The sequence below is a fragment of the Falco peregrinus genome, chromosome 6, assembly GCF_023634155.1.
Source record: "Falco peregrinus isolate bFalPer1 chromosome 6, bFalPer1.pri, whole genome shotgun sequence".
NCBI lineage: Eukaryota > Metazoa > Chordata > Aves > Falconiformes > Falconidae > Falco > Falco peregrinus.
The window spans coordinates 90,400,580-90,426,168 of record NC_073726.1 but is presented as its reverse complement, the minus strand read 5'-3'; the positions used below and the strand labels follow the sequence as shown (position 1 = coordinate 90,426,168).

The 25,589-nt window shown below is 57.5% G+C and overlaps 1 protein-coding gene across 2 annotated transcripts; it reads left to right on the top strand.

Moving 5' to 3' along the window:
- On the top strand, positions 1 to 25,376 carry GPR156 (G protein-coupled receptor 156). Of its 2 annotated transcripts, XM_055809179.1 has the most exons (11): positions 1 to 123; positions 9,328 to 9,472; positions 9,594 to 9,736; positions 12,392 to 12,528; positions 14,896 to 15,031; positions 15,866 to 15,976; positions 17,003 to 17,128; positions 17,602 to 17,697; positions 20,519 to 20,755; positions 22,596 to 22,754; positions 23,319 to 25,376. In XM_055809179.1, exons 3-11 carry the CDS (start codon positions 9,632 to 9,634, stop codon positions 24,495 to 24,497), a joined length of 2,286 nt encoding a protein of 761 aa, XP_055665154.1. In that variant the 5' UTR covers positions 1 to 123; positions 9,328 to 9,472; positions 9,594 to 9,631; the 3' UTR covers positions 24,498 to 25,376. The 2 variants fall into 2 exon arrangements, with proteins under 2 accessions (XP_055665154.1, XP_055665155.1); XM_055809180.1 differs by lacking the exon at positions 22,596 to 22,754.
- Positions 25,377 to 25,589: the final 213 nt, after the last annotated feature.

The following is a 25,589-nucleotide window of genomic DNA, read 5'->3' as shown; positions in this document are numbered from 1 at the left end:
CCGAGCCGAGCCGGGCGCTGCGGGGCGGCCGCCAGCGCGGAGCTCCGCGTCCCCCGGCGGCGGGGGCTGCTCCCGGCCCGGCAGGGGGGCAGCCGCCCGCGCCGCTTGCAGCCAGCGCCGCAGGTGGGTCGGGGGCTCCGCTGGGGTGGGGAGAGGCGGGGGGGGGCCGTGGGCGCGGCGGGGGCGGCGGTGGCTGTGCCCCCCTCTGGGCTGCTTTTCCGCCCCGGTGCTCGGGGTTTGGGGTGTTTTGCCCCCCGTGCCGCCCCCAGGGAGGCGCGGCGGGGGCGCAGCGGCGGCCGGGGGCTGGGCGGGCGGGCGCCGGGGGGGCGCCGGGGCTCCCCGCGCTGCGGCGGTGGCGGGGCCGGGGCTGGGGGCGCGGGGTCGGCGTGGAGCGCTCCCGGAGTGACTTTTTCTGGCTCGGTGGTGCCCGGAACCCACCCCACAACTTGCAGTGGGCTTGTGCCGGTGCCCTGGGGGTCTGGAGAAGACAGCACCCCAAACCCCCCCAGCGGTGGTGGCGGGGGGGGCGGGGCTGGGGGCGCGGGGTGGGCATGGAGCACTCCCGGTTTGCCGTTTGCTGGCTCGGCGGTGGCCGGAGCCCACCCCCCAGCTTGAGGTGGTGGTGGACTTGTGCCAGCGCCCTGCCTAAAAAATACCGTCCCGCCCCCCGGCAGCCCCGTGCGGCGGCGGTGGCGGGCAGGCTGGGGTCACAGTTTGGGGGTGAAGTGCTGCCGGTTTGCCTTTCACTGGCGTGGGGGTGCCCAGAGCCCACCCCTCAGCGCAAAACTGGTGGTGGACTTGTCCCGGTGCGCCTTGCAGTGGGAAAGGGGTGCGAAGCTGCGGCGCCGGGTGGTTTGCTCTCACAACACTTACTGCTGGGCAAGCTGCATCTGCTGTGGAGTCCAGTCTGGGGAGAAGAAAGGTTGCAACCAACCCCGCAGTGCAACCACCTGCTGGGGAGGGAGGGAGAGAGAGGGGCCCACGCACCCCTTCGGTGCTGGAGCCACGGTCCTGCCCCTGCTTGCTGGGGGTGAGACCCCCGGGACGCGCTCCAGGGCCCACTGCTCTTGCTGCTCCTCCACGACCGGGGTGAGCGTCACCCAGCAACCCCCAGATGCTCGGGCACATCTTGGGGAGGGCGGCTCACGGAGCCCTCCCCCAGACCTGCATTTTCTGCTGCCCCCCAGGTGCTCTGCAGCCCGAGAGGGGCAGGGAAACCAGATCCCTGGTAACTGGGAGCTGCCAGCGTTGGGTTGCAGCTGGCAGTTCTGACGCATCCTGGATGTATCTGCCACGTTGCCTCACCCAGCTGGTGCCGGGGCATCGTGTTCGCCTCTCTGGTTGCAGACCCCTGTGCTTGCGCCGTTAGTAGCTCCAGTTCTGGAGCTGCACAAGCCCTGAGCAAACGCCGGTCTGCAGGGAGCCCTGGCTGGCAGACCCCGTGCCAGCCTTGGTACGGCCTTGTCCCTTGATGGGGTGGTTGCTTCGCCCAGCGAAGGAAGAAGCCGGAGCAGGGGATGGATGGGTGCAGTTTGGCAGCTGCGGTGCCCAGGGGAGGGGAGCTGGGTGAGCCGTGGACTCCGGCTTTCGGAGCCTGGTGTCAGATCTGTCTCCTGGGGGAGGTATTCCCTGCTGCTCTGTCAGCAGGACCAAGGCGAAAGAGCAATGCGGCGCTCCATTCCGGCACCTCTTTCAGGGCCACAATGTGTCACTTGATTTCCAAAATCCTGCCAGATTTAAAAGAAAAAAAAAAAAAAAAGAAAAGGAAAAAGGCGCTGACCTTGTTAGGGCTAGCAGCTGTCCCCATGCTTGCGGTCGTCCAGCTTTGCAGCCCGGCCCTCCCAGCCCTGCCTGGGAAAGCGGGAGCGCTGGTGCCAGGGCTGTCAGGGGCCGGTGTCTGATTGCATGAAGGAGCAGCTGCAGCTTTCTGCCAGCTTTGGCAAGGGGGAGCTCTGGACGGCACAGGCAAAATCTGAAGTGTAACTTTATGAAAATATTCCCTCTGCAGCCTCTTCCTCCTCTGCGTTTGATGGCTCCGCAGCAAACAGCTTCAGTGGGGGCGAGCCTCTGCTTTTCAACTCAGTCATACACACCTCAACCACAAAGGAGATCTCTCTTGTAAATCAAAATACTAAATCATCAGGCTTTTTTACCTCTTATTCATGGGGGCTCTCTAAAGATGGTGCAGTTAAGAGGGAAAAAATTGCAGGCTACACCTGCCCGTAAAGCTGTTGAGTGCGCTGCAGTTCGTCAGGCCGGTGCAAACGCCCCGAAGGAGTTGATGGGTGTGAGGGATGCTGGAGCCGTGCTCAGGGCTCAGCCGTGCCTCAGAGCAGCGTATTGGGGCACATGCACAGAGCAGAAAGTAGCGGTATTTTCTGGAAATGGCCTGGGAAAAGGCAGGTTTTTGAGGGAGGTCATGTCCGTGGGTGGGTGGATGGATGGATGGAAGCAGGAGAGGACCACACAGGCAACGTAGGCAACATGGATGGGCAGGGACCCTGGGCTCTGAGCACTGAGACCTCACAGTGCTGCACCAGGACACTGTGACAGTGCCTTGAATCAGCATCCTGGTGGGCAAGTGTGTCACACAGCTGCAACAGCAGCATCCTAGTTCTGTGACAACCTCCCCAGGGCAGGGATGCAGGAGTGATCCTTGGCAGTGATCCGGGACTGACCAGCCCCGCAGACAGGGCTCGCTGCTTACCCTGCAGCAGCTACCAGGGATCCAGGGATGGCAAACTGTGAAGCAGATGCTTGAGGATTTTTGCACACCTCCAACATTTCTTCTTCTTGGGTGTGCTCTGGGAAGCAGCCGTGTTTCTGTGGGCACAGGGGCATGGTGGCCATGCGGTTTGGCCCTGCAAGCCAGACCCTGTTTCTGCCTCTTTGTGATGAACCTGTGGTTCAGCATGGAAATGGCCGCGTGTTTCTGGAGGGGCAGCCCCTGCCGCTCCGCTTCCAGGTCATCTGCCACACACCTGGTGCTTGGGACTAGACCCTGCTGGCCCAGGGCTTGGGGACAAATGGGGAGCTTGCCCCATGGAGACAGAACAGCACCTACGCCTGTGGTCTCCCATTCTTAAATTAAATGATTGGGGAAGTCATTAAGAAATAATGAAAACCCAAGGTTTTGCCCAAAGTGGTGAAAAACCTCTGCTTGGCCTCATTGTTCATGCAGCGCAGCTGCTGGGGCGTTCTGCACGAGGGCAGAGGTTTGGGCGTGGGAAGGCTGAGGAGCTGCACCGCATCTTCTCCGAGCTGTGCTTGGGACACGTCCCCTGCCCCGTCTTCACCGGGGGAACTGTGCCCGCCTTAGCCTCGAGAGGTAAGGCTGCTGTCTTGTGGCAGAGATCCTGCTGCCTCTCTGGTTCACTGCAGAAAGGTGGGCTTCCACCTGGGGGTACCGATGTGTCGTTTCAATCCACTGGAAGGAGCTTTCCGAGGGGTTTCTGGCTCTCTCCCGCAGCGGCTGGGCACTGTGCGGGGAGCGCTGCCGAGCCGCCCGGTGCAGGGGGGGTGAGCTCGGCATGACGGGCAGTGGGGTCCCAGCCCCTGGGCTCCAGGCTGCTTCGGGGAGGCAGAAACCTGGGGGGTTCCACTCATTCCATCCACGTGCTGCTCAGCAGCTGCTACCGCCAGACACATGGGAGGGCTGGGGTCTCTGGGTGGCACGGAGTTGGTCACCTCCCCATCAGCTCTGGCCATGTTGGTCTCACCCGTGGCATGCTCCCCTGGTCTCTCGGTATCCCCTTCCAATTTTCCTTCCTTAGAGCATCTCCAGTCTATTCCGTCTCTATTTCTCATGCGCCTATCATTGTATAGCAATTAACATCAGAGCGTTAAAAGCCTTATCAGCTCCCCAGTGGGAGATGCGTGAGTCGGCTCCTTGCAGGACTGTGTGGTGGTTCAAAAAAAGTCATGACTTGTTTTGCATGAAGATTTCTTTAAATTCAAACATAAACCACAGAATGGAAAAGAGATGGCAGGTATTTAACCTGCATTTAAAAAAGTAAAAAAAAGCTACATGCACCGGCCTGGTGCCATCCTCCCGAGCTGAGGGACCTACAGCGGGCAGACACGCAGTGCTAGGCAACCGGTGAGGGTGGTGTTGAGAAACTGTCACCTTCGTGATCTTGGGAGACGCTATCCAAAATGAGTAGGAAGCTTCCAAATTGCAGTTAGCTTCAGTCAACATGAAATTCCAGGTTTCAGCATCACCTGGTGAGCTCCCTGTGCATCAGGAGGCAGAAGCACTTCGTCCTGCATCTCCTGCCCTTGCATGCAGCTCCTGGCGTGGGTCCCAGAGTGGGACCACAGCTGGGGACACTGCCTGGGTGGGCAGATCTCCCTGTGTGGGCCCTGTGACGTGACCCAGTGCGTGGCTGTGCAGTGAGCTAGCTGTCTGTCTGCCAGGGATGAAGATACCCCAGAGGCCTGGAGGTGGCCCTGGAAATCCCAGGGGCAAGAGCAGGATGGAGCAGGAGCACGGCGCGGTCCCTGGGAAGGAGGGTGACAACTCCCCAGGCTTCCCAGGGACTGAGGCTTTGTAACCCAGGTTTTAGGATTAAGTGATAAGCAGAGATTCTTGGGTTTTTTCTTTTTCCTTCTGTGTTTGCAAGGGAAAGTGTGAAAACTTAGATGCTGAAGTTTTAAATATAAATTAACGCTAAGTTTCAGATACGCTGTGCATTTTAACTCATGAGTTTTACCTGGCTCCGTTGCGGGGGGGTGTTGCAGTAAGTCTAGCAACCAGCTTTTCTTTTGATTGCTGTGGGGTTGGCGATATTGCAGGTTTCTCAGGTCAAACAAGAAGGGATCTTGTTGGACAAGAAGAGCAGAAGGGAAGAACAGGAGCGTGCCTCAGAAGTGCCAGCATTTTTTGAATTGCAAAGCCCCATCTCACGTTGTTCATCTCGCTGGAACAGTTATCCGGATGACTTGCCGTTTGCAGCATGTGGCCCAGCGTCTTGGCTCACCGGGGCTGGTCCCCACCAGCAGACCTCCATCTCCCACCAGCAGTGGTAGCAGCAGCCCAGACCCACCATGGGTGAGCCAAGATCGTTGTGCTGCTGCCCCGAGGACGCAGGAGTGGCTCTGCGCTCTGCACATCGCTTCTTGCCCACCGGGCTGGTGTTCTCTGGCACGCAGCAAAGCCGCGGGTCACAGCTGGACACACAGCCGTCTGCTCAAGAGGTTTTTGCCAACAGATGTGCTTCTTCAGATGTGTTCTGCTCTTCTCTTGCGGCGGTGTACATGTACCATCTCTCTGCTGGGGCCGATTGGACCGGGCAGGATTGCAGGGCTCATGAGAACTGGCACATTTCTGAGTGCGGTTGTTCTGTCATCTGCACTTTGACGTCTTCACTTTTCCAGCTTTTGATTCACCAAGCCGTGACATCACCTTGTTCTTTGGGAAGAAGTCTCTTTTTCAGTGCTAGATCAAAAGGAAGCGGTTGGGGTGAAATGTTCATTCTGCCTGCTCTGGGCCCATAGGTGCTGCATCAATTTTTCAGCTTCTTTAAGGTTTGGTTTTTGTTGTTTTTTTTTTTTTCCCTCTGCTTTTTCAAAAGAAGGGTTTTGAAGGGAAGAAGAAACTTTGAAAGAGTCAAGATGTACATTTCGACAACATCATCTTTTTTTGAGGGATATTTCTGTGTTAATTTACAGTTTCTCAGCATTGTAGTCTTGGGTCTTGAAGGACCTAAAGAAACAGATTTTCCAGCCCTGAAGACCAACAGATGCAATGACCACAAATTGCTTATTATATTTAACAGTCAGCACGTCTGTTTTTAGTTTAGACGATGATGGTGCTAATATTTTTCATGTGGTCTGGTCACTTGTTTCCTATCAACTTCAGGCTCATGGGGTCACATCCTGGCACACACCGGTGCTCAGCCGTGGCCAAACACCCAGGTGCTGTGCCCTGGCCGGAGGGCAGCGAGGGGAGGGGAGCGAGGCGAGCAGAGCCGAGGGGCTGAGCAAGGGCTTTGCTTCACCTGACACTGCGACTGCTTCCACGGGGTGTGCGGGCTGTCGGAGCCGCTCTCGTGGTGGTCCCTCGTGTCTGTTGTTTGAAAATCAAATGACAGTAAATTCCACTGACGGTCGCATCACTCTCCAGCTTCCCTTTTCCCTCTGTGATGTTCAGGCTGACGGGAGCACAAGGAGCCGTGAATGCCCTCAGCCTGTCCCTTCCTCTTTCTGGGAGCTGAATTTTCTTCTGTAATCACCCAAACTGGAGCCTAGTGTTTCTGGAGTGACAAACAGAAAATGAGAGCTAACTCCTCGTTGGTGATGAAGGGATGGAGAGCAGCCCTGTGCCGAAGGTCTTGGGGAGACCAGTGGATGAAAAACTGGATGTGAGCCGGCAACGTGCACTCCCAGCCCAGAGAGCCAACTGTGCCCTGGGCTGCGTGGCCAGTGGGGCAAGGGAGGGGGCTCTGCCCCTCTGCTCCGCTTTGGTGAGACCCCCCCCTGCAGCGCCGCCTCCAGCTGTGGGGTCCTCAGCGCAGGAGAGAGATGGAGCTGTTGGAGCAGGTCCAGAGGAGGCCATGAAGGTGACCAGGGGCAGGAGCCCCTCTGCTGTGCAGGCAGGCTGGGAGAGCTGGGGTTGTTCAGCCTGGGGAAGGGAAGGCTCCGGGGAGACCTTATTGTGGCCTTTCAATACGTAAAGGGGGCTTGTAAGAAATATGGAGAAAGGCTTTTTCCCAAGGCCTGGAGTGACAGAAGAGGCAACAGTTTTAAACTGAAGAAGGGTAGACATGCACTGGACATAAGGAAGACATTTTTATGGTGAGGGTGGTGAGGTGCTGGCACAGGCTGCCCAGAGCAGCTGTGGGTGCCCCATCCCTGGCAGTGCTCAAGGCCAGGTTGGACGGGGCTTGGAGCAACCTGCTCTAGTGGAAGGTGTCCCTGTCCAGGGCAGGGGTGTTAGGCTAGGTGATCCTTGAAAGTCCCTTCCAACCCAGACCTTCTGTGATTCTGCTCCAGGAGTGATCCGCCAGAACTGCTGGGCATTTTGGCCTTGAAAAAAACCCAACAGAAACCACCTCCTGCCAGACCCCACAAGTCTCTGCCCTCAGGAGACCCTCACATTTGAAAGGTGTGTTTTCTTACCTGTGTTGCTGTCTGTCCCTCCAGCCGCTGGCCAGCCTCACCCTTCAGGGCAGTGACCCCCGCAGCACTGGTCCCCCTCGGATGCTCTCCAGGCCATGGCGTTCCTACCAGCTCTCACAAGAGGAAGGAGCTGGGCTGGAAATGCCTGTTGCCTTTCGGCGACAACCACACTGGAGCTTGTTTTGTTGCATACTAATGAGCTCTAATTGGCCTCAGCTTGTTATTAATTTTGCATGGGAGCCGTTTGCAGAGTAGTGGGGTGGGGGCTGGGGAGACCCCGGGGGGCTCCTGCCCTCTGCCGAGGGGTGACATCCTGCAGGGACAGCGGGCTGTACTGATGCTCCTTGTGGAAACATCTCCCATTCGCGAGCCATGGGAGGGATGTGCCTGCTGGCCTCGTGCCAGCCTTGGTAGTGGTCCACCTGGTAGGTGGGGCCCCCCCCTCTGCCATGGCAGGAGGTTACAGGGGGTATAGGGAGACCCCCCTTTGTCCTTAAACACAGCAGGGGGCGTGGGGAGGAGTGGAGCCCTTTGGGAGGCTGGGCAGCACTCACCTGCAGGTCTTCTTGACATCAGAGGTTCAGTGCCTCCCTCCTACCCCCACCCTCGGGGACCGCACGCGGCAACTCCATGCACCGTCTCATTTACCGGTGTTATCCCTGAACTGTTCACCCGGAGCCGGTCTCCTCCTCCCCGCTGCCCTACGGTTGCTGCAATATCTGGCGTTTGCTGCAGCAGCTGCATGCCTCCTGCAGCTGCACCCTGTGCCCGATGGCTCAGCCTAAGCGATGAAGGGCTCCAGAGGGTGGTCCTGCGGTGGGGGAAACACCACCGCATTTTGCTACAAGCTAGAGACAGAGAGGGAGGCTTGATGGAGCTGGCTCGCACCAGCACTCTTCAAAAATACCTTTGTCACGCGTAAAATCCTGAATCTGGCTAACGGGTGCTGCTGTGTTTGTAGGACGCAGGGGCTGATGGCGTGCTGGGGCAGTCCTGGCGCAGGATGGTGTCCAGACCCCGGGTACGGCGGCGTCCTGCCAGCAGGACAGTTGTAGTTGTTGCTTCAGAGGTGGCTTTGCTAACTGTGGATGAGCAGCCCGCTGACCCTGATGGTTTTGGGCTGGGACTTGTAAGCGACTTCTCTAAAGCTGAAAATCAGTTGACATGAGCTGAGAACAATGCCTGCAGCTTTTCTGGCATTTGAATCCTGATTACCCCCCCGTGAAGAACAGCAAGTTTCAGACCAGATCCTGGTGACCATGCTTTGTTTTAATTTACTTATTCTTTGCTCATGTAATTACAGGAATTTTTCCAAAGAAAGGACTTGTGAGAAGAGGGGATTGAAGCGTCAGGAGTAGCGGCAGGGAAGGATGGAGCACCAGCCAGGCACAGGGTGGTGAGCGCAGGGGATGCTCAGCTGGGCAGCAGCTCCAAGGAGCACGACAGGGATAATTTTTTTCCTCCCACCTGTTGTTAGGAGCAAATAGGGAGTGAGCTATTGCGCTTCCTCCCCAGCTGCTAACGACGGGAGGCTTGCTTATGGTCGTGCGCTGGAAGCTAATTAAAACTGGTGACAATGGTAATTGAGTAAGGATGCTTGAGGATAAGTATGACCTCATGTCTAAAATGGTAATGAGGCTTATTAAAATCCCCACCAAAAAGAGAAACGAGAGAGGGAACAGAGGCAAAGGTGGTGCGAGAGGAGTGGGAGCAGCAGGCGGGGACAATACCTGGCAGCTGGAGCGCCGGGAGGGATGGGGAGCACGGCGGTGCCAGGCTTTTAAATCTTTAATAAACAGCCCGCTCCTCAGCTAGCCAGGCTGCCGCTGGGGCCGAGTCAGCCAAAACACTTGGGTACGTGTGTAATTCAAGTGCCTTCCTCCCCTGCTCGCCCAGGCCTGCGTGTAGGTCCCATTAGGTGATGGCAAGACTTGCTGCTGTTTGTTGTTGCCTTCGCTTGCTGGTTTTTTGCTGGGAGAAGGGAATGTGCCAGGAAACTGGCAGTGGCTGCTGGCACCGGGAAGGGACCAGGTACACCCTGAAATTGCACTGGTGCAGGAAGATGCGCTGGAGGAGGAAAGCCGCGGCGAGCTCAGGGTGCCGGGGTGCTGTGCTCCGGCTCGGACCCACGCAGCACCTGGTTTCAGCTCTGCAGCTGCGGTGTAGGGGCCCGGGGCTGCTGTGACCCCGGCATGTGTTGGTTTGCAGGGTGGCGTAGGAGGGCTGGGGATGCCACCGTACTCCGCAGGGACCTGCACCCCACGCTGAGCCGCCTCGCTGCAGGGGATACCCTGAGGGTGCTGGAGGTGGGTGCTCCCCGTCCTGGCTCTGGATGTGCACCGCATCAGTTTGGGTAAGCTCAGACGCGGGCTGCCGGACCCCTTCCCTACTCCCTGCTGATGGGGGGAGGGAGTAACGGTGTATGCCAAAGGGTACTTCTTGCTGGAGAAAGCCAACCCTCATCCTTCTGGCAGGGGCGCAGGTACGGCTGGATGACGGCTGAGGATGTGCTATGGAGCCGGGATTCAACTGCTCTGAGCTCTGCGATGGCAGCTCCAGTTTTGGCAGCCAGGAGCAGCAGCAGCAGGTGCTGCAGGAGCTCTGCACTGTCACCGTGGTACGTACGGAGCGGGCGGGTGCGCTGGGGCTTGAGGTTTGCTCTGTAGAAGTGCGTTTGGGTGGAGGGGTGGAGAGGGGGGCACAGCTGCTGAGCAATCCCGGTCCAGCCGCAGGCAACGTGCTGTCACCTCCTGGGATGGCCTCCAAGACAAGCCCTGTCTAGATGACACCCAGCAGTTAGCCAGAAGGTGAGGAACCACGACAGCCCTCCCGTGTGTCGACTGGCGTGACAGCCGCTTAGGAGTGGCCTGGGATGGCCTCCTCTGCCCTTGACCTTTCCCATTCCCTGGAACTTCAAAGTGCTTTTCAAATATGAATAGAGCAGGATTTAATTAAAAGTTTTCATCTGTAATAAAAGGTACCGCTCCCCCCATCCTCCCCCCTGCATTGAGCCAGTAGAAATGACACCGGGATGCGCTGAGGTGCAGTTGGCTCTGTGTGACACTGCTGGATGGACCAGCGAGACCTGGCCCGCTCCGCTCCGCGCCACGTCCTGCACGACCACGGGCCTTTAATTAGAAGACCATAAGCTGCTTGGCTTCTCTGGCTCTGGCAGCTGCCTCACAATTAATATTCCTCCTGCTAGGGCCAGGATTTACTCCTCTCAGCAGCAAACGAAGCGCTCCATCAACTTCACGTAGCATCAACACCCAGGGAAACAGCGGTCGGGGTTGGGGCGAGGGCGTTGGGGAAGGAAAGGGGGAGGCTGGGGGGGTGTTACTGATCCCTGGGTGATGGGAGGAGGGTGCAGCAGCAACCTGGGGCGGAGCGGTGCTGCTGGTGGGTGCAGCTGCGAGTGGTGTGGGGGAGCCCCGGGGTGCTGAGCGCGCCCTGCTCACCGTGCTGGCAAAAGCCGGGTGTTTCCCTGGGGCTCGACCAGGCAGGACACAGAACTAGGGCGGCGTTACAGCCTCGGGCTGGCCCCAGCAGCCCCACCAGGCAGGTGGGACGGTGTCCCTGCCCTGTGCCAAAGGATGGGGGCTCGCACAGTGAGTCGTGGTGTAAGGGGAGGGGGACTGACCTGGCCGCCCATCTCCACTCTCCGCTGCGGTCTCCATTTCCTAGAGAGCCAAAAGACCCCCCAGGGGATGAGGAGAGGGAAGAGGAGGGAGGGGAGCAGTTTGCAGGAGGGAGATGAATATCTCCCCAGGGATCCCTCCATGCTGCTGTGAAGTGGGGCTGGGCTGTGGGCGCAGCTGGATCCCAGCGGAGGATCCCAGCGGAGGATCCCAGCGGAACGCAGCAGCAGCGCCGGCTCGCTGGCTGCCTCCCCCAGCCAGGGCTTTGCCCGACCCAGCAGCCCTGCGAGCAGCGTGGCACCCGCATGTGAGCTGCCAGGAGCCCGCGGATCAGCTGTGCTGGCGTGGCAGTGACATATTTTTGTTTTAAGAATTACACGTTGGCTGTAACTCTCCAAGCTGTGCCTTGTTCTTGCCGGCCCAGAGGAGAGGGAGCCCAGCTGGGGGAGAGGGAGACAAGGCATCGGCTCCAAAGCGCTGCCTGCCTTCTCCCTGCAGGTTCCCTTCTAGCCAGGCTGGAAGCAGGAACAGCTCAGACCCTGGAGGAAGAATTGGAAGTTGGGGGCAATGACAGCTGTCAGAAAAAATCCTCTTCTGCTGTAGATATTCCATGCAGGTGAACTGGAACACCTGAGAAAGGACTTGGCACCAGAGAAGTTAGTGAGGTGTATGAGCCCAGCTCAGTCCCTGTCCTTCCCCTTAAGGGGATGCGCTAGCAGTTAAGTAAAACTAATGCTTTTTTTAAAGAGGAAAAAAAAAAAAAGTCGGTAACATGCACACATAGTACATGTGAACAAACCCACGCATGCACACCCTGTTAAACGTGCTGGGGTGTTTTAGATCCACAGCGGAAACAGGTTTCTTGTTTCAAGTAGGATCATTTTATCCATCCTATGCTAACAGGGAGATAGCAGAAAATATTTTTAAACAGAGGTTTAAAACCATAAGGTCGCTTGTGTGCAAGGGGAGAGGTGCCTCCATCATACCCGCTTTGGGAGTGTCCCTCAAAAGCCACTTCTCAGCTGATGTCTCCCTAGGACCAGGTTAGTTTCCAGCCAGCTGGGAGACGGGTGGAGCCCAGCTGGATGTGTCACTGCCTAACGCATCCGAAAAACGCCGTCCCACTCCCTGCTCTGTGTTTTCTGTGCTGGCTGGCGGCTCTGCCGCTGGCTCCCGGCCACGTCAGCCGGCTGGCTGGTTATCTGCTGCATGGAGGGCAAGGGTGGGAGCCAAGGATGCCCTACCCGGCCTGCCAAAGACACGTGCTACAAGCTGGGGTACCGTGAGATACCTCCAGAGGTTTCTTTCTCGAGGACAGTGGGGAACTGTCACCCGTTTTCCCCTCTCCCACAACCAGGGCTGCCTGGAGTTTGAGTCACTTGTGTGGGTTCCTTATGTATTTGGCTACTTGGCCATAAGAAGAGGGCTCCTGGGCTGCCCCCTCCTGTGTGCTCAGCAAGTGGCAGTGTGTGTCCCTCGCTACGCTTGGTCTGGTGCCGGAGCGTTTCTCATGAGGAGGGTTTGGGAGATGTGAGCCGGAGCACCCATGGGAGTGATGGTGCCCGAGTAGGGACCCCCTTCGCTGGGAGCCCCAGCAGTGCCCTCTTCTTCCTCACCCCTTTTGCCTCCCGCAGACATCTTCTGAGCGCAGTGGGAAGAGCTATCCGTCCTTCTCTGTTGCTCTCCTGGGAGTTGTGTGGACGTTCCTGACCGGAGGAGTCCTGCTAGCGCTCTTCTTTCTTGTCTTCACAATTCGCTTCAGGAAAAACAGGTAAGGGCTTCCCTCCTCTGCTGTGAGAGCTGCCCGAGCTGGAGCAGCGGGGTCGGGCTCCTCCAGGACCAGGCTCTGAGCTGATGGCCAACTGAGGGCCAGGGGGGTACAAGCCTGCATGAGCAGCATGGGGCAAGCAAGGGCAATGCCAGGGATGTTGCAGCTTTCTCCATCACACCCAGTATTGATCGCTGGTGGAGACAGTTCTGCTTGGACCGCTCCCTCCCTCCCCAAGGCTGGGAGCTGTGGACAAGACAGCGCACGGGATGCCCTCTGGCATGGCACAGGCAGCAGTGCATAGTCTTATCCCAAAGGTGCTATTTAATAAAACCATAAACAGGAGTGAGCAGAAAGAGACCTGGTTTCCACTCCAGTCTTGAGAGCATCACTCTGAGCAGCATACCTCCAAGAGCCAAGCTGTCATGCTCTCCACAGTGCACACAGATCCTTCCTGCTGTTGGGCCACTTGCCATTTTAAGGTATTGCTAACCGTTCTTGATCTTGGTGGTTGTTGGTGTTGGTGGTGAACACGATCTCCATGGGTGAGAGAAGCTGGCGGTGATGTGCCGGCTTCCCTTGGTGCTGTTTAGTCTGCACAAAGGATGTAAAAGGTCCAGCTCCCCTGAATGCGGCATAAATCAAGCAGAAGCCTCATCGATTCCTCGTAGCTCAAACTGTCTCAGCCAGCTCTTTGCCTTCCTCAGCAATTCTGGCTGCCTCACCTGGCCCTTTGCCACCTGCTGCCCAGCTTCATCGGTCCCGTGGTCTCTCAGCTGCTTCCCCACCCAGAGATACATCCCCTTCCCAGGCTTCACCCGGCAAAGCCTCTGTGCTCCGTGTGCTGTTGTTTCGCACAGAGATGTGCAGCTGCGTGCAGCCCGGGCTGCTGCTCTTTTAGTGCTCTGGTTGTGTTAAGAAACTTAATGGTTCTTAGAGCCACCGTGCAGCAGGAGGGTGCTGCCTGGAAGGGTTCCCAGCGAGCCCTGTGCCTGCTGCGCTGCAGAAGCTGCACGACCTGCAGCCTGGTCTCAAGTACTCCGTTTACTGTAGCAAAGTTTGGTGGTCACCTTCATCGATTACCGACTTATTTAGGTCCCTGAAGGCATTCTCGGAGCAAGCTGTAATGAATATGTGTTACTTATTTGCACTACAGCACATAGATATCGGTCTGCCTGCAGAACCTGGGAGGGCAAAGGAGACCTCTTTCAGAGGGCAGCGGAGAGGGCGAGCTGATGACTACCTTTCTGCAGGGGCTGAGGCATGGCGAGGAAGGCAGGGAGGGAGAGAGCCAGGTTGAATCCCAGGTTCTGCGTCTGCGAGGCAGCAAGCCAGGAAGGAGCTCAAGGGTAGAGAAATGCAATGACTTTGCAGCAGATCGAAGGGACAGAGCTATGCGGGGGCACCGCAGGAGCTACAGCTTTTGCTTGATGGGCTTGCTGGAGAAGGGTGAGAGGTCGGGAGAGATCGGCGGGTCGATTCTCCCCTCCCTGAGTACAGTTACAGGATTATGAGTGATGGGGTGAAATTACAGAGGGAAGCTGTAACCTGAACGTTGTTGGCAGCTTCCTGAAGTTGAGACTGTGCTGAGGGTGGGGGTGTCTCCTCAAAGGCAGGAGCAGTGGGAAGAGCCTTTTCCTGAAGGTGTTTGTAGCTGCTGTACCCAAAGCTGGGACAGTCGCCTCTGGCTGCCTTGGTGAGGTTTTCCACTTCTACCCCTTTACAGCAGAAGACAGTGGAGGAAGATGTTGGCCTTGGACCTGGGGGGCTGAGCTGGGTGCTGTGCTGCATGCCAGCTGTGCGGCCGGGGGCATTGCTGCCCCAGCTCTGTGCGGCTGCGGGGGCGCGTGGCTGCGGCACGTGCTGGCACCACCGCACAGCTTCGTGTGCCTGGCACGGGCACCGGTAGCAGAGAGACCTGGCTGCGGTGACCCTGGCTGCTTTGCTGCAGAAAGCCCGTCCCTTCCCACCGTCTTGTCCATAAAGGTGTTGGCTGAAGCTGCCTCAAGGATGCTTTTCTGTGCTGCAGCTCCCACGCAGGGGGTAGAGGTGCCATGGGGCAGGCCTGGTACCCATCCGTTCTGGGGAGAGGGGATCTTGCTGTCCCACAGGAGTGCCAGGGTAGGGCAGAACAAATGCTTTATGGATAGTGAAGCTCTCTGGCAATGGAGGGTAGGGGATGGGGTGCGCACTGTGGAGGGGACTCGCTATACACCACGGAGCAATGGCTGAGCTTTTGGAGGAGCTGTGAGGGCAGTGTGTGAGCATCCCTCATGGCCATCATCCTCCCTGTAAGGGGACCTTGCCGCTGTGCTGCCGGGTCATGGCGCTCAGTAACTGTCACTGCCTTCCCTGCTTTGTTTCCTGGAGGATCGTGAAGATGTCCAGCCCCAATCTGAATGTTGTGACCCTGCTGGGCAGCGGCTTGACTTACACTAGCGCTTACCTCTTTGGGATTCAGGAGCAGAGCCTGCCATCTGGAGACTCGGTGGAAAAGCTTATTCAGGTGAGCGGGAGGTTTGCTGGGACAGATGCCTTCACACACGCACACGCATGTTTGTACGTGCCCTCTCTGAGCTGCAGCTTGTCACCACCTCGCTGCTGGGTGCATTCGGCCGGGCTGTGGTTTCCACAGACACAAAACACAACCAGATGCTTTCCGCCTGAGCAGCCTTTGCAAACCACAGCGGCGCTGGGGGATGCCAGGCAGGTCCCCAGCAGGGAGGGCAGCTCCCCCGGCAGGCAGCCTGCTGGGCTCTGGGAGTGCAATAGGGAGAGGGGGGCCCGAAGGGAGGTGGGATTCTCTGCACGGGTGCCGCGAGGTTGCGGGTGAGTTTTTTGGCTGCTAAGGAGGTCGTCGTCAAAACGCTGAGCTGTGTGATGAGCCCCTGTGTCCTGACCTGGGGCAGGCACCCTGCCGGACAGGGGGCTGGGTGTGCACCCAGGTGGGAGGGTGGGATGTGGGAGGGACCCCCGTACCCCACCTCCTGCTCAGCTGCTGGCCTGAGGATAATTAACGGAGGTGCCTGCCAGTGGTTTATTGATGCTGGGACCCTCCGTGCCCCTGCCGCTCGCCAGCTGCCTGGCTCTCCCTGCCTGTTCCTCTGATGAGAGCTTCTCGGGGTGCGGGGGGAAAGCCAGGCAGCAGGTGCCCACCGAGGAATACGCACCTTTTGATTTACTTCACCCTGTGGTCAGCTTTCTAGTATCCGATATGACCCTCCAGAAGCCGGTAGGCACATCCCACCTCTCTCTGTTGCATCCCTGGGTGGGAGGGTGCGGGGTGTCCCCAGCAGCCCCACGGGGTCCCCTTCAGCCCCCTCACTGTGCCCCCCGGCAGGTGCGGCTCTGCCTGCTGTGCGTGGGGACCTCCCTGGTGTTTGGCCCCATCCTGGGGAAAAGCTGGCGGCTCTACAAGGTGTTCACCCAGCGGGTGCCGGACAAACGGGTGGTGAGTACACAGCACCCGGGGTGGGGGGCAAACAGCCCAAGGGGGGCGAACACCGGCAAGTCCCAAACCGGTGCAGGGTATCAAATGAAACCAGCGTGTGACAAGGATGGGTGCCGCAGTCACAGGTCTGGTTTCACACCTAGCTGGGCATGGGCTCCTCTTTTATTCCTGCACAATGAGGCAGGAGCTTTTCCACTCTGCAGGCAAATGGGTGCCCTGCCAGGCTGCCTGTCCCCCGGTGGAGTCCCACCCCATCACCACGGAAGGTCTGGTTCTGTTTTACATCAGCCACGTGCCTTCATTACGCTATGCACTGGTGTTTGTGTCCGGGTCTGGGCTGATTATTTTTGCAGGATGAAAACAAACCAGGTATCCTCAAAGGCATCTGATGTAGGGCCACCCCCAGGTGCATCTCACCTCCTCTTGAAGGGAGGGACAGAGTGCTGGGTGGTCCTGTGCAGCACTGGAGGAAGGGGATACGGCAGCTGGGAGGGAAATGGGAGCCACCTATATGACTGTGCATGTAACGGCGCACTTGCATCTTGCAGTAGCCACTTGCCAGTGGCAAAAAAAAAGTAGGTTTCGGATGATGAAAGGTGAGGTGAGAAGGTTTGCAGGGGAACTGGGTACCAACGAGGACTCCTGTTCCTGAGGCACCAGGGTCTGTGTTACCTGCAAAATGATAATCCTCCACCTTTTTTCCCCCAGCCTTTTTCTCTCTGCTTGTGATATGGGCATAAGGACCGATACTCTTGTTTTGGAAGAGCTGGTTTTTGTCATAGCAGCTAGCCACACCATCAGGGAGGGTTTATACCCGGCCTGATTAGGTATCTAAGAGTTTGGGAGCTGGAGACAGAGACCCTGTGGCTGACTCGGATGTAGGTGAGCCACTGGGCTCTGCTCTCGGGGAACTGTTAGATTGCACACGTCCCTCGGAAGAAAGAACCAGAAACAGACCCAAGGGGATGGAGATTGTCAGTGTCTGTTTGCCCCCCATGGTAACGCTTTCTGCTTGTGTGTTTGCAGATTATCAAAGACCTCCAGCTGCTGGCAATGGTGGCAGCGCTGGTGCTGGCGGACGCGATGTTGCTCTTGACGTGGGTATTCTCTGATCCAGTCCAGTGCTTCCGAAGCCTCAGCGTCTCGCTGCGGGTAAAGGGATGAGGAGGGGTGGTGGAGGGTGGCGCCATGTCCTGTCTGATCTCTGTGGACAAAGTTGGTGGATGGTCAGGCATTTGGAGGTGCTGTTTAGGAAAAAAAAAAGAAGAAAGAAAGAAAGAAAGAAAAACAAGCCAGAAAGTCTTCCGGGCACTCTGTGTTGGGTTTATGTCTGATCTGTTGCAGAGATGAGGGCCCGCTGCAATGTCTCCAGGTCTGTGCAGGTCACCTGGGTGGCACAGGAGGGGTTCAGGGCATCTGCAGGTGCTTTAGAGAAAGGTTCAGCCAGCCCTGCTGGCAGCAGAGCGCCAGAGTCTTCCTGGCTTTAACCCCCTGCCCCTGGCAGCGCCAGCTTTGGCCTTTCCTTTTAGGAATTTTGAGGAGACAGGCACAGATGCCTACGCCTGCCTGCCCATCGCTCTGCGCCGGGTGCCAGCCCTCATTTCTGCCTTCCCCTTGCCTCCTAGGCGACAGAGAGGGGCATGACGTGCTCAGTGAGCCGGGTGCAGTCCTGCGCGTCTCTTTATTCCGACCTTTGGCTCGTTCTCATTTTGGGGTTTAAGGTACGTAACCTCTCTATTGATTCCTGCCTTGTATCTCGCCTCCTCCTGGTCCCACAGCCTAAAGTGTGCAGCAGCATTTGTAGTTCCGCTGCCCTCCCAAGCTACGTGCCTACTGCAGGTTTCAGCGACTCCTGTTCATCTCAGAAGCTCTCCCATCTCCAGTCCTTCCCATCCTGATGTTTTCTTCCATTCCCTTGTAGCAGCCCCATTAACCACTTTCCCCCTGCCTTAACATCTCTTTTACGTACATCGTGCACATGCTGCCACTCTAGTTCTCTCCCTGCAACCCCCACCCCTCATCTGTCTCCCTTCTTAAAACTGTTGCCTTGCTGTTTTCTAAAGCACGCTTTTTCCTTAAAGCCTCAGATGACCATCCCCCGCAGCGATGCGCTACGTGGCTCAGCCACCGAGCCCTCTGACTCCAAATCAAGGAGGTGCTGATGACAAGTGCTTGGTGCCTAACTTTACAGGATGTGTATCAGCTTAATTATACCACTGAGGTACACTTTCACTGGTGTGGCTTTGCACATGGCCGTTCTTATTCCAGAAGAGTTAGTTATACTGATGTAACTATGTAGGTGTAATTATTGCTGTAATTATCTGTGGTTTCATGTGTCTCTGGGTTGGCAGAGGCTGGATGCGTTTCAGAAAGGTGATGTTGATGAAGCTTGTGAGATCACAGATTTTCTTTGGGAATGGCTCCATCTCTGCCTGCAGTACAGGCAGCTCCTTTCTGACTTGCTGTAACACGGTACTCATTGACCATCTACCCAAAACCATAGGAAAAAGAGCAGAAGGAGACCCCATGACAAGGCGAAGCCTGTCTCCCCCCTACACTTCATTTTGAAGACATTAGTCTGTCCTTAAAAGTCATTTGGTGCTAGGGATTGCGGACGTTCAGTGCTGCGTCTCCCACCTCTGATTTTGTCTGTGGTTTGTGGTAGGGTTTAGACGGGTAATGCTTTTGCCTACAGCTCCTACAAACTGCTTTTTGGAGTAAACCACCCCCACTGCGAGTCCCAGGTCCCTCTGTTAGCGTCATGTTGAACCTGACCCTGATCCTGTCTACCTGCGCGGAGTCATGGAGTTATTTCTTTAGTGGTTTCTCTGGAGTTAATCTGGATTTACGCTAATGTGAGAGTAGGCTCTATCTCTGCATGTACATAGCCCTTCTTAGCTTCCATGGCATTAATGTGCTCAGCCCGTTGTGAAGCCACTCAGTGTATTACCCTGCTTGTACTGGCACAGAGCGATGAACAGAAATGACTTGCCAAGGACATGCCTGGAATTAGGAGCAAAGCCCCCTGCTCAAGATTGAAACAAACAAACAGAAGCGTAGTCCTGTGCTTGCTGAGAGTCCCAGTTTAGCGGATGGCAGTGCTGTTGTCTGCATCCCAGACAGGCTATATGAATTTCCAATGGGACTTGGGTGCTGGTCTCTTGCTCAGCGATCAGGTGCTGGCTTGCCTTTGGGCCATGTCTTTGGAGGTGCCCTGTGGTGAATGTGGTTACGATCCAGTGTGGATCCTACGAAGCAGGGTAAGGCATCAGCCTTGTTCCCAGTGAGGCCGGTCTCACTGTTCCAACCCACCTTGAGAATTCCTGGTGCTCTGAAGTTGTGAGTCTCACCAAAGAGAGACATACCACCAGACGGTGGGTATGAATCTCCCTTGCCTGTAAGTGTCCCTCCAGACCCTAACCCTGGCAATGGCTGTCATGGCCATCAAGCACCCACAGCCCAGAGGGGTCCAGAAGGCTCTGCATAACATCTGCATCTCAGGTCACAAAGTGCTTCTTGATGCCCAAATAACAATTTAATGTCCTTCAGTAAAAGGCCAACGGTTGCGTTTACTGGGTAGCACGGGAGTAATGTAGGAGTCATGTCCCATGTGTTCTGCGTCCTTGCAGGGGCAGGGATTTTGTTTGATGGTATTTCCAAATGATCCTGAAGGCAGACCGTGCACTGTGCTGCAGACGCATATAAATACAGTATATGTATAAACACAGTATATATAAATACATGGTGTTTCCTGCCAGTGTTCCCTGGGGGAGGGGGGATTTGGCCTGCCAGGTAGTTTAGTCCTGAGCACGTGGGAAAGATGCTCACATGAGATGCTTGAGGGGCAGCACGGTGAGGGAGCCTGCTCTGCAGCAACCGACGTGCTCCGGCAGAGCGAGGGCCTCTGTGTACGGAGCACTTCTGCAGCCACCTTCACCACTGCGAGCCAGGCACGAAATGGTGAAGGGAAGGGAGAAGGATTGCACCCAGTATTTTCCTGCATTTCCATTTAAAGATGCACCAAATACATCCTCTTCCTGCCAGTCTGAACATCCACTTCTTCTGCCTTGCTTTTTCCTTCTGAATCTCCTTCTGAGGTGCATCGTTGCTCCTTGACGGCACCCCACCACCACGTCTCCGCAGGGACCTCCGTCTCTCCTCTGTCCACCTTTGCTGCTCCGTGCTGCCCAAGGGGAGGGTTTCCTTTCTTTACTGCCTCTCCCGGCTGTGCCCTGCTCTGTGGCATTGCCTGCCGACCTGGCCCTCAGCCCCCCATGCCCCTCGCTTGGGACCCCCAGGGCCAGCCAGCGCCTCCGCTCCTGCCCTCCCTCCCCAGCCCCACTTGTGACCCGCAGCAGCAGCATGCCGGGCGTTCGCTGCAGCGTCACCACCGCACGCTGAAGGTCTGCATTATAGATCAAAGAGCATTAATTAGGATTGTGCTGAGTGTATCTGAGCTCACCGGGCTCGGTACGAGGTGGGGGTTGACACCATCAGGCTGTAATTTTCCACACTCTGGAAACCTCTTTTTTCTGCTTCCAGAGCATCCTCCTGCTGTATGGGACCTACCTGGCTGGTCTGACCGACAACGTCAGCTCCCCACCAGTCAACCAGTCCTTGACGCTCATCGTCGGGGTCAACCTCGTTTTCCTGGCTGCCGGCACTGTCTGCTTAGTTCACCGTTTCTTCCGCGCTTGGCACAACTTGCTCTTTGGTTTCACTTCTGGAGGCATCTTCGTGTGTACAACCACAATCAACTGCTTCATCTTTGTCCCGCAGGTACGCTGCCACCCCTGTCCCACCACCTGGCTGGAGACGGGCACATTTTCAGAGTTTAACAACAGCAGCCGTGGCGGACAAAGCACTTCTTTTCCTGCTTCTTTCCCCAAATGTTTGGGCTCACCTGCACAGCTCATCCTCCAAGCCCTTGGTGGCTGTGCATCCCCAGGCGAGTCCCCTGTGCCTCCAAGGACAGTAGGGGACGTTGCAGGGCGCAGAAGCCCTCCTGCAAAGAGTGTGCCACGGGTGGCAGCCACCCAGAGGGCACACATGGAGGCGAGGTGGCTGCTGCCCTCATCCTCCTCCCTGTGGGTGCTGGGACCGGTCGTTCGTGCGGTTGTCCTCTCCTTAGAGCACACACACCTGCTCTCGTTGAGGGTTTCTGCCCCTAGGAGGGATGAAGCCGGGCTCTGGCCATCCAGATGGCCTCGTGGCAGCTGGTGGTCCCCAGGGGAGGCTGTCCTCCTCTGTGCTGTTGGAGGAGGAAGCTGGGCTTTGCTGCAAGTGAGGAGGAGGATGCAGAGATGTTTGGAGGAAGCCTTTTGTGGTGAGGCGAGGCTCTTCTGCTTCCCGTGTCCTCCAGCAGCAGCCTGGTGTGCCTGGCCACGACGTTAGTGGGAAAAATCCTCCCATTGTTACAGGGAGAGGAAACAGTTGTTTACTCAGTTTGATGTGTGGAGGGATGTGTGGGCTCAAGGAAATGAGGTGAGAAAGGGAGGAAGAGGTGAAGCTGAAGAAAGAGCACATCTGTGCAGGAGAGGGTTCGCGGGACCTCATCGATGTCTGTAAATACTGATGGGGGTGGAGGTGGGAAGGGGGAGCTGGGCTCTTCTTAGTGGTGTCCTCTGACAGGACCAGGACAATGGGCACAAACTGAAACACAGGCAATTCTATTTAAACATCAGAAAAAAGAATGTGAGGGTTTTTTTCTGTGAAAGTTGCAAAGTGCTGGAACAGGCTGCCCAGAGATATTGTGGAGTCTCCATCCTTGGAGATATTCAAGGCCCAGCTGGACACGGTCCTGGGCAGCCCGCTCCAGCTGACCTCACTTGGGCAGAGTGGTTGGACCAGATGATTCCCAGAGGTCCCCTCCTGCCTCAGTGGATGCAGTGTAACTGCGGGCTTCCAGCCTGCTCGATGAGCAGCCCTTGGGAGCAGGATCCAAACCTCCTCTGACAAGCACCAAGCCTTCTGGCAATGCTCTGCCAAGCGCAAGGTCTCTCGGAGCGAGGGCGGAAAAGCTGATGAGCTGTACTTGCACTCTGCCTGTGCCATTTTTCTGAGGCAGCCTGGGGACCCCGAACATTTCATTTAACTTGGATCTTTTAATTCATCAGCTTGTTTTTCCAAATGGGCTTGCTCTTCTATTGCTCATCCGAGATCAATAAGCAGCTGGAGCTGGGCTGCGCAAGGCTTCCGCGCAGACACTAGATGAGAAAACGGATACTAAGCGTTGCTGGTTTTCAGCTTGTCACCAGCGATTCGGGGATAAGGAGGCGTGCGTGACACTGCCTTTGTCTGTCACAGCGTCAGGGAGGGGAGAGAAGAGGGGAGGGGGCTTTTGCAGGCATTAGAGGTTGCAGCGCGGGCAGGCACCCACCCTCTCTGTGTTAAAAGCTGGAGCCAGGGGCAGGGTAGGGCTCAGATGGGTGGGAGGCTCCAAGTGACACTGCAGCCCCTCGCCATCTCTCCGCCACGCCACCCGTCCCTGCTCCTCGGTCACACCCTGCCTTTGTCTCCCCTTCTCCGTCCCTTTGTCTCCTTGGCGCTGGAGCTGCGCCTGCCTCCCGCCTCGCAGGGCTGTGCGTGCCGCCGGATAACGCCCTCTTCTACTCCCCAGCTGAAGCAGTGGAAAGCCTTTGAAGAAGAAAGCCAAACCATGAGCCACATGGCAAAATATTTCACCAGCCCGAGCAGGAGCTGCCGCTCAGTGTACAGCGAGGAGCAGCTCTACCAGCTGATAGGGGAGAAAAACTCCATGAAGCGGCTGCTCACCGAGGTACGGGGCTCTGCTGGCCCCCCTCGGCTTCTCCCCTTCCCTTTTTGGGGGCTGGAGGCTTTGCAGGGTGGGAAGCCCTTCCTTACACCCCCATCTGCACTGGCACTCCCCCTCCGGCTTCTTCCTTCCTGAGGGGAATTGCTGCTTTGTTTTGCCACATCACTGCACCCCAAGGTGGCAAAATTTAGGCATAATCTGGAGGGTTTAAAAAAACCCAACGTGTTGGGAGAAGAGCAGGAGAACCTGGTTCCCACAGCCCACTCAAACATGGTTAATTTAGAGGGGAGATGCTCCATCTCGGGAAAGCCCCCCACCTCCTGCTCCCTCGCCTGCGCTGCCTGGGTGGGAGCACCCCAGCAGGGAGAGCTGCCTGCCCTGGTACCCCACTTCCCACACGCGCGTCTGGGGCTGCAGGGGAGGTCGGGTCACACGCGCTGCCAGTGTGGCTCTTGCAGAGTGCAAAGAGGGGCGATTCATTTATCTGGCAGCACTTGCTTCCAAATCGGCGGCGTTTTCATACCCTCCGCCCGCCCCGCGCTTGACAGGCCTGTTTGTTTGATGCAGAAAAATGCCGTGATCGAAAGCCTGCAGGAGCAAGTGAGCAGCGCCAAGGAGAAGCTGATGAGGCTGATGTCTGCGGAGAGCAGCTGTGATCCCCGTGCACTGCCGCCGGCTGCCTGCACCCGGAGCTCGGGGTGGCATGGGGATGCGCCGGGGGACAGCTGCCCCCCGGGTCTGGAGCAGGATGGGTGGCAGCCTCCCTGCTTGCTGGGTACACCGCCTCTTTGCAGCGATGCTCAGGACCTGCGGAAAGATGGGAGGCAGGAGGCTGTTTGCTCTCGGGTGTTGCTTTTTGACATGGGGGATGGCATCGAACGTGGCCTGAAAGATGTCCAGGAATGCCGGACGCCTGCGGGGCAGGGGCAGCCTCCAGAGCAGAGGCCGGGCCAGGACATCTCAGCTGGGGTGGCCTGGGAGCCATCCCCCAAAGTCAGCTACGTCAGCAGCGAGAAGCTGCGGGAAATCTTACAAGAGCTGAGCCTGGATGGCAAAACCCACAGCCCACCCTTACCTGGGAGACCCCCGCGTGACAGCCAGGGCCCCCCAGGCGAGCAGGGAGGCGCGTGGGGGGCCCAGGAGGGCTACCTGGGCATCCACACGCCCCTCAGCCCCTACCTGGCAAGGCGTCGGCGGCAGATTCTGCTGCCCCCCACCTCCACCCGCTTCCCTGGACACATGTCCCCCCGTGCCAGCCGTGGGGTGGAGGTGGCAGGCAGCTGGAGCCGTGGGGAGCCGGCACGTATCTCCCCGGGGAGGGAAGGGGACGTGGCTGGCAGAGGGCTCCTTCACCCACCAGCACCGTCACCTCCAGCCGTCCCTGGGGAGGTCTGCCTCCAGCCGGAGGGATGGCCAGGATGGCCGGAGTGCCAGGGTGCTTTGCCATCCATCCCACGGGCCCAGCAGCGGCAGGGCACCCTGAGGGGACCCGCAGAGCCCTCCCTGCGCTCGCTGTACTATTACCCGGACTCTGACTCCAGCAGCAGCAGCTCTGAGGAGATGTTTCACGGCTGCCACCGGCCCTGCTGTGAGGTTTGCTTCCAGAGCCCGCGCAGCTCCCTGGGCAGCAGCAGCACGGACACAGACACAGAGCCCAGCGGCTGCATGGGCCACCGGACAGAGTACCATGGTGGGCCCCAGCCCGTGGTGAATTTCAAAGAAGATCTGAAACCCACCTTTGTGTGACTGGGAGCACCCCTGCCCAAAAGGCAAGTGCCCTCCCAGCCCCGAAACACGGCGTGTTTTCTGTGATGCTCGAGCCACCCATCCCTCAGGGATGTGTCTTCTGGCATCTGGGGGACAGCAATAAACTCACCCCGTTCTTTGCAGTGTCCGCGCCAGCCTGGTCAGCGGTGACTGCAGACTGCGCTTGGCTGAGAGGTGGCTGGCAGCGCTCGGGGGGTGGCGATGGTTTTGTCCTGGCTACTCCGGGCAGCTGCCTGCATCCCGCAGATACCCAGCACGGCTGCCCATCCCAGGGCCGGCAGCGGAAAGACCTGCGAGAGCCCAAAGTTCGTGGTCTCGGAGGGCTTTCCCTGGAGAGCTGGGTGCTTCACAGCAGCGCGGAGCAGCACCATGTCTCGGAAACGCGCGTGGCTTCTTGCCCGCAGCAGGTGGGCGGGCAGAGGACTCCATCCCCGCGGCTGCTGGTGCGCAGCCTCCCACCAGCACCACACCGGCTGGAGACAGAAGCCGTTGCAGGCTGCCCGGGATGCTGCTCCCCGGCAAAGCAAGGACCTGGCCGTGGAATGTATGCAGGAAACTTTTGGGGAGGGTTGTATTTTTTATTTCTGAGTGAGAAAATGGAGTCCCAAAGGTGACATCCCTGGAGGTGTCTTTGTGTTTTATGTCATTCAGTTGCACGGTCGTGGGTGAGACGGGTCAGAGCTGAATGGAAAGGCAAGGATCTGAAAAGGTTTTTCTTTTCTGTTTCTGCCTTGTGTTTCTGGGGCCTGCGCCCTTCTGTATGCCTTTGTATGGATGATGTAGTCTGGAATGAGGTTTGTTTAAATTAACATGTTCTTTTAATTTTTATCTTAGAAATACCAAGAACAGTAAAGCCAGTGTGCCTGCTTTGGGGGGGATATTTGTGAAGGCATCTCAGCGTACCATTACCCCTACAGGAGAAGTCTGGGATGCTGAGACCTGATGCGCAGTGCATAAAACCCCTCTGGGGAAAGGTTTTGTTGAAAGGGCGAGTGACAGAGGAATCCCAAACCATGTTTTGAACGATGCACGGTAGCACTGCCCTCTCCGTTATCCTGTATCAGCGTGTGC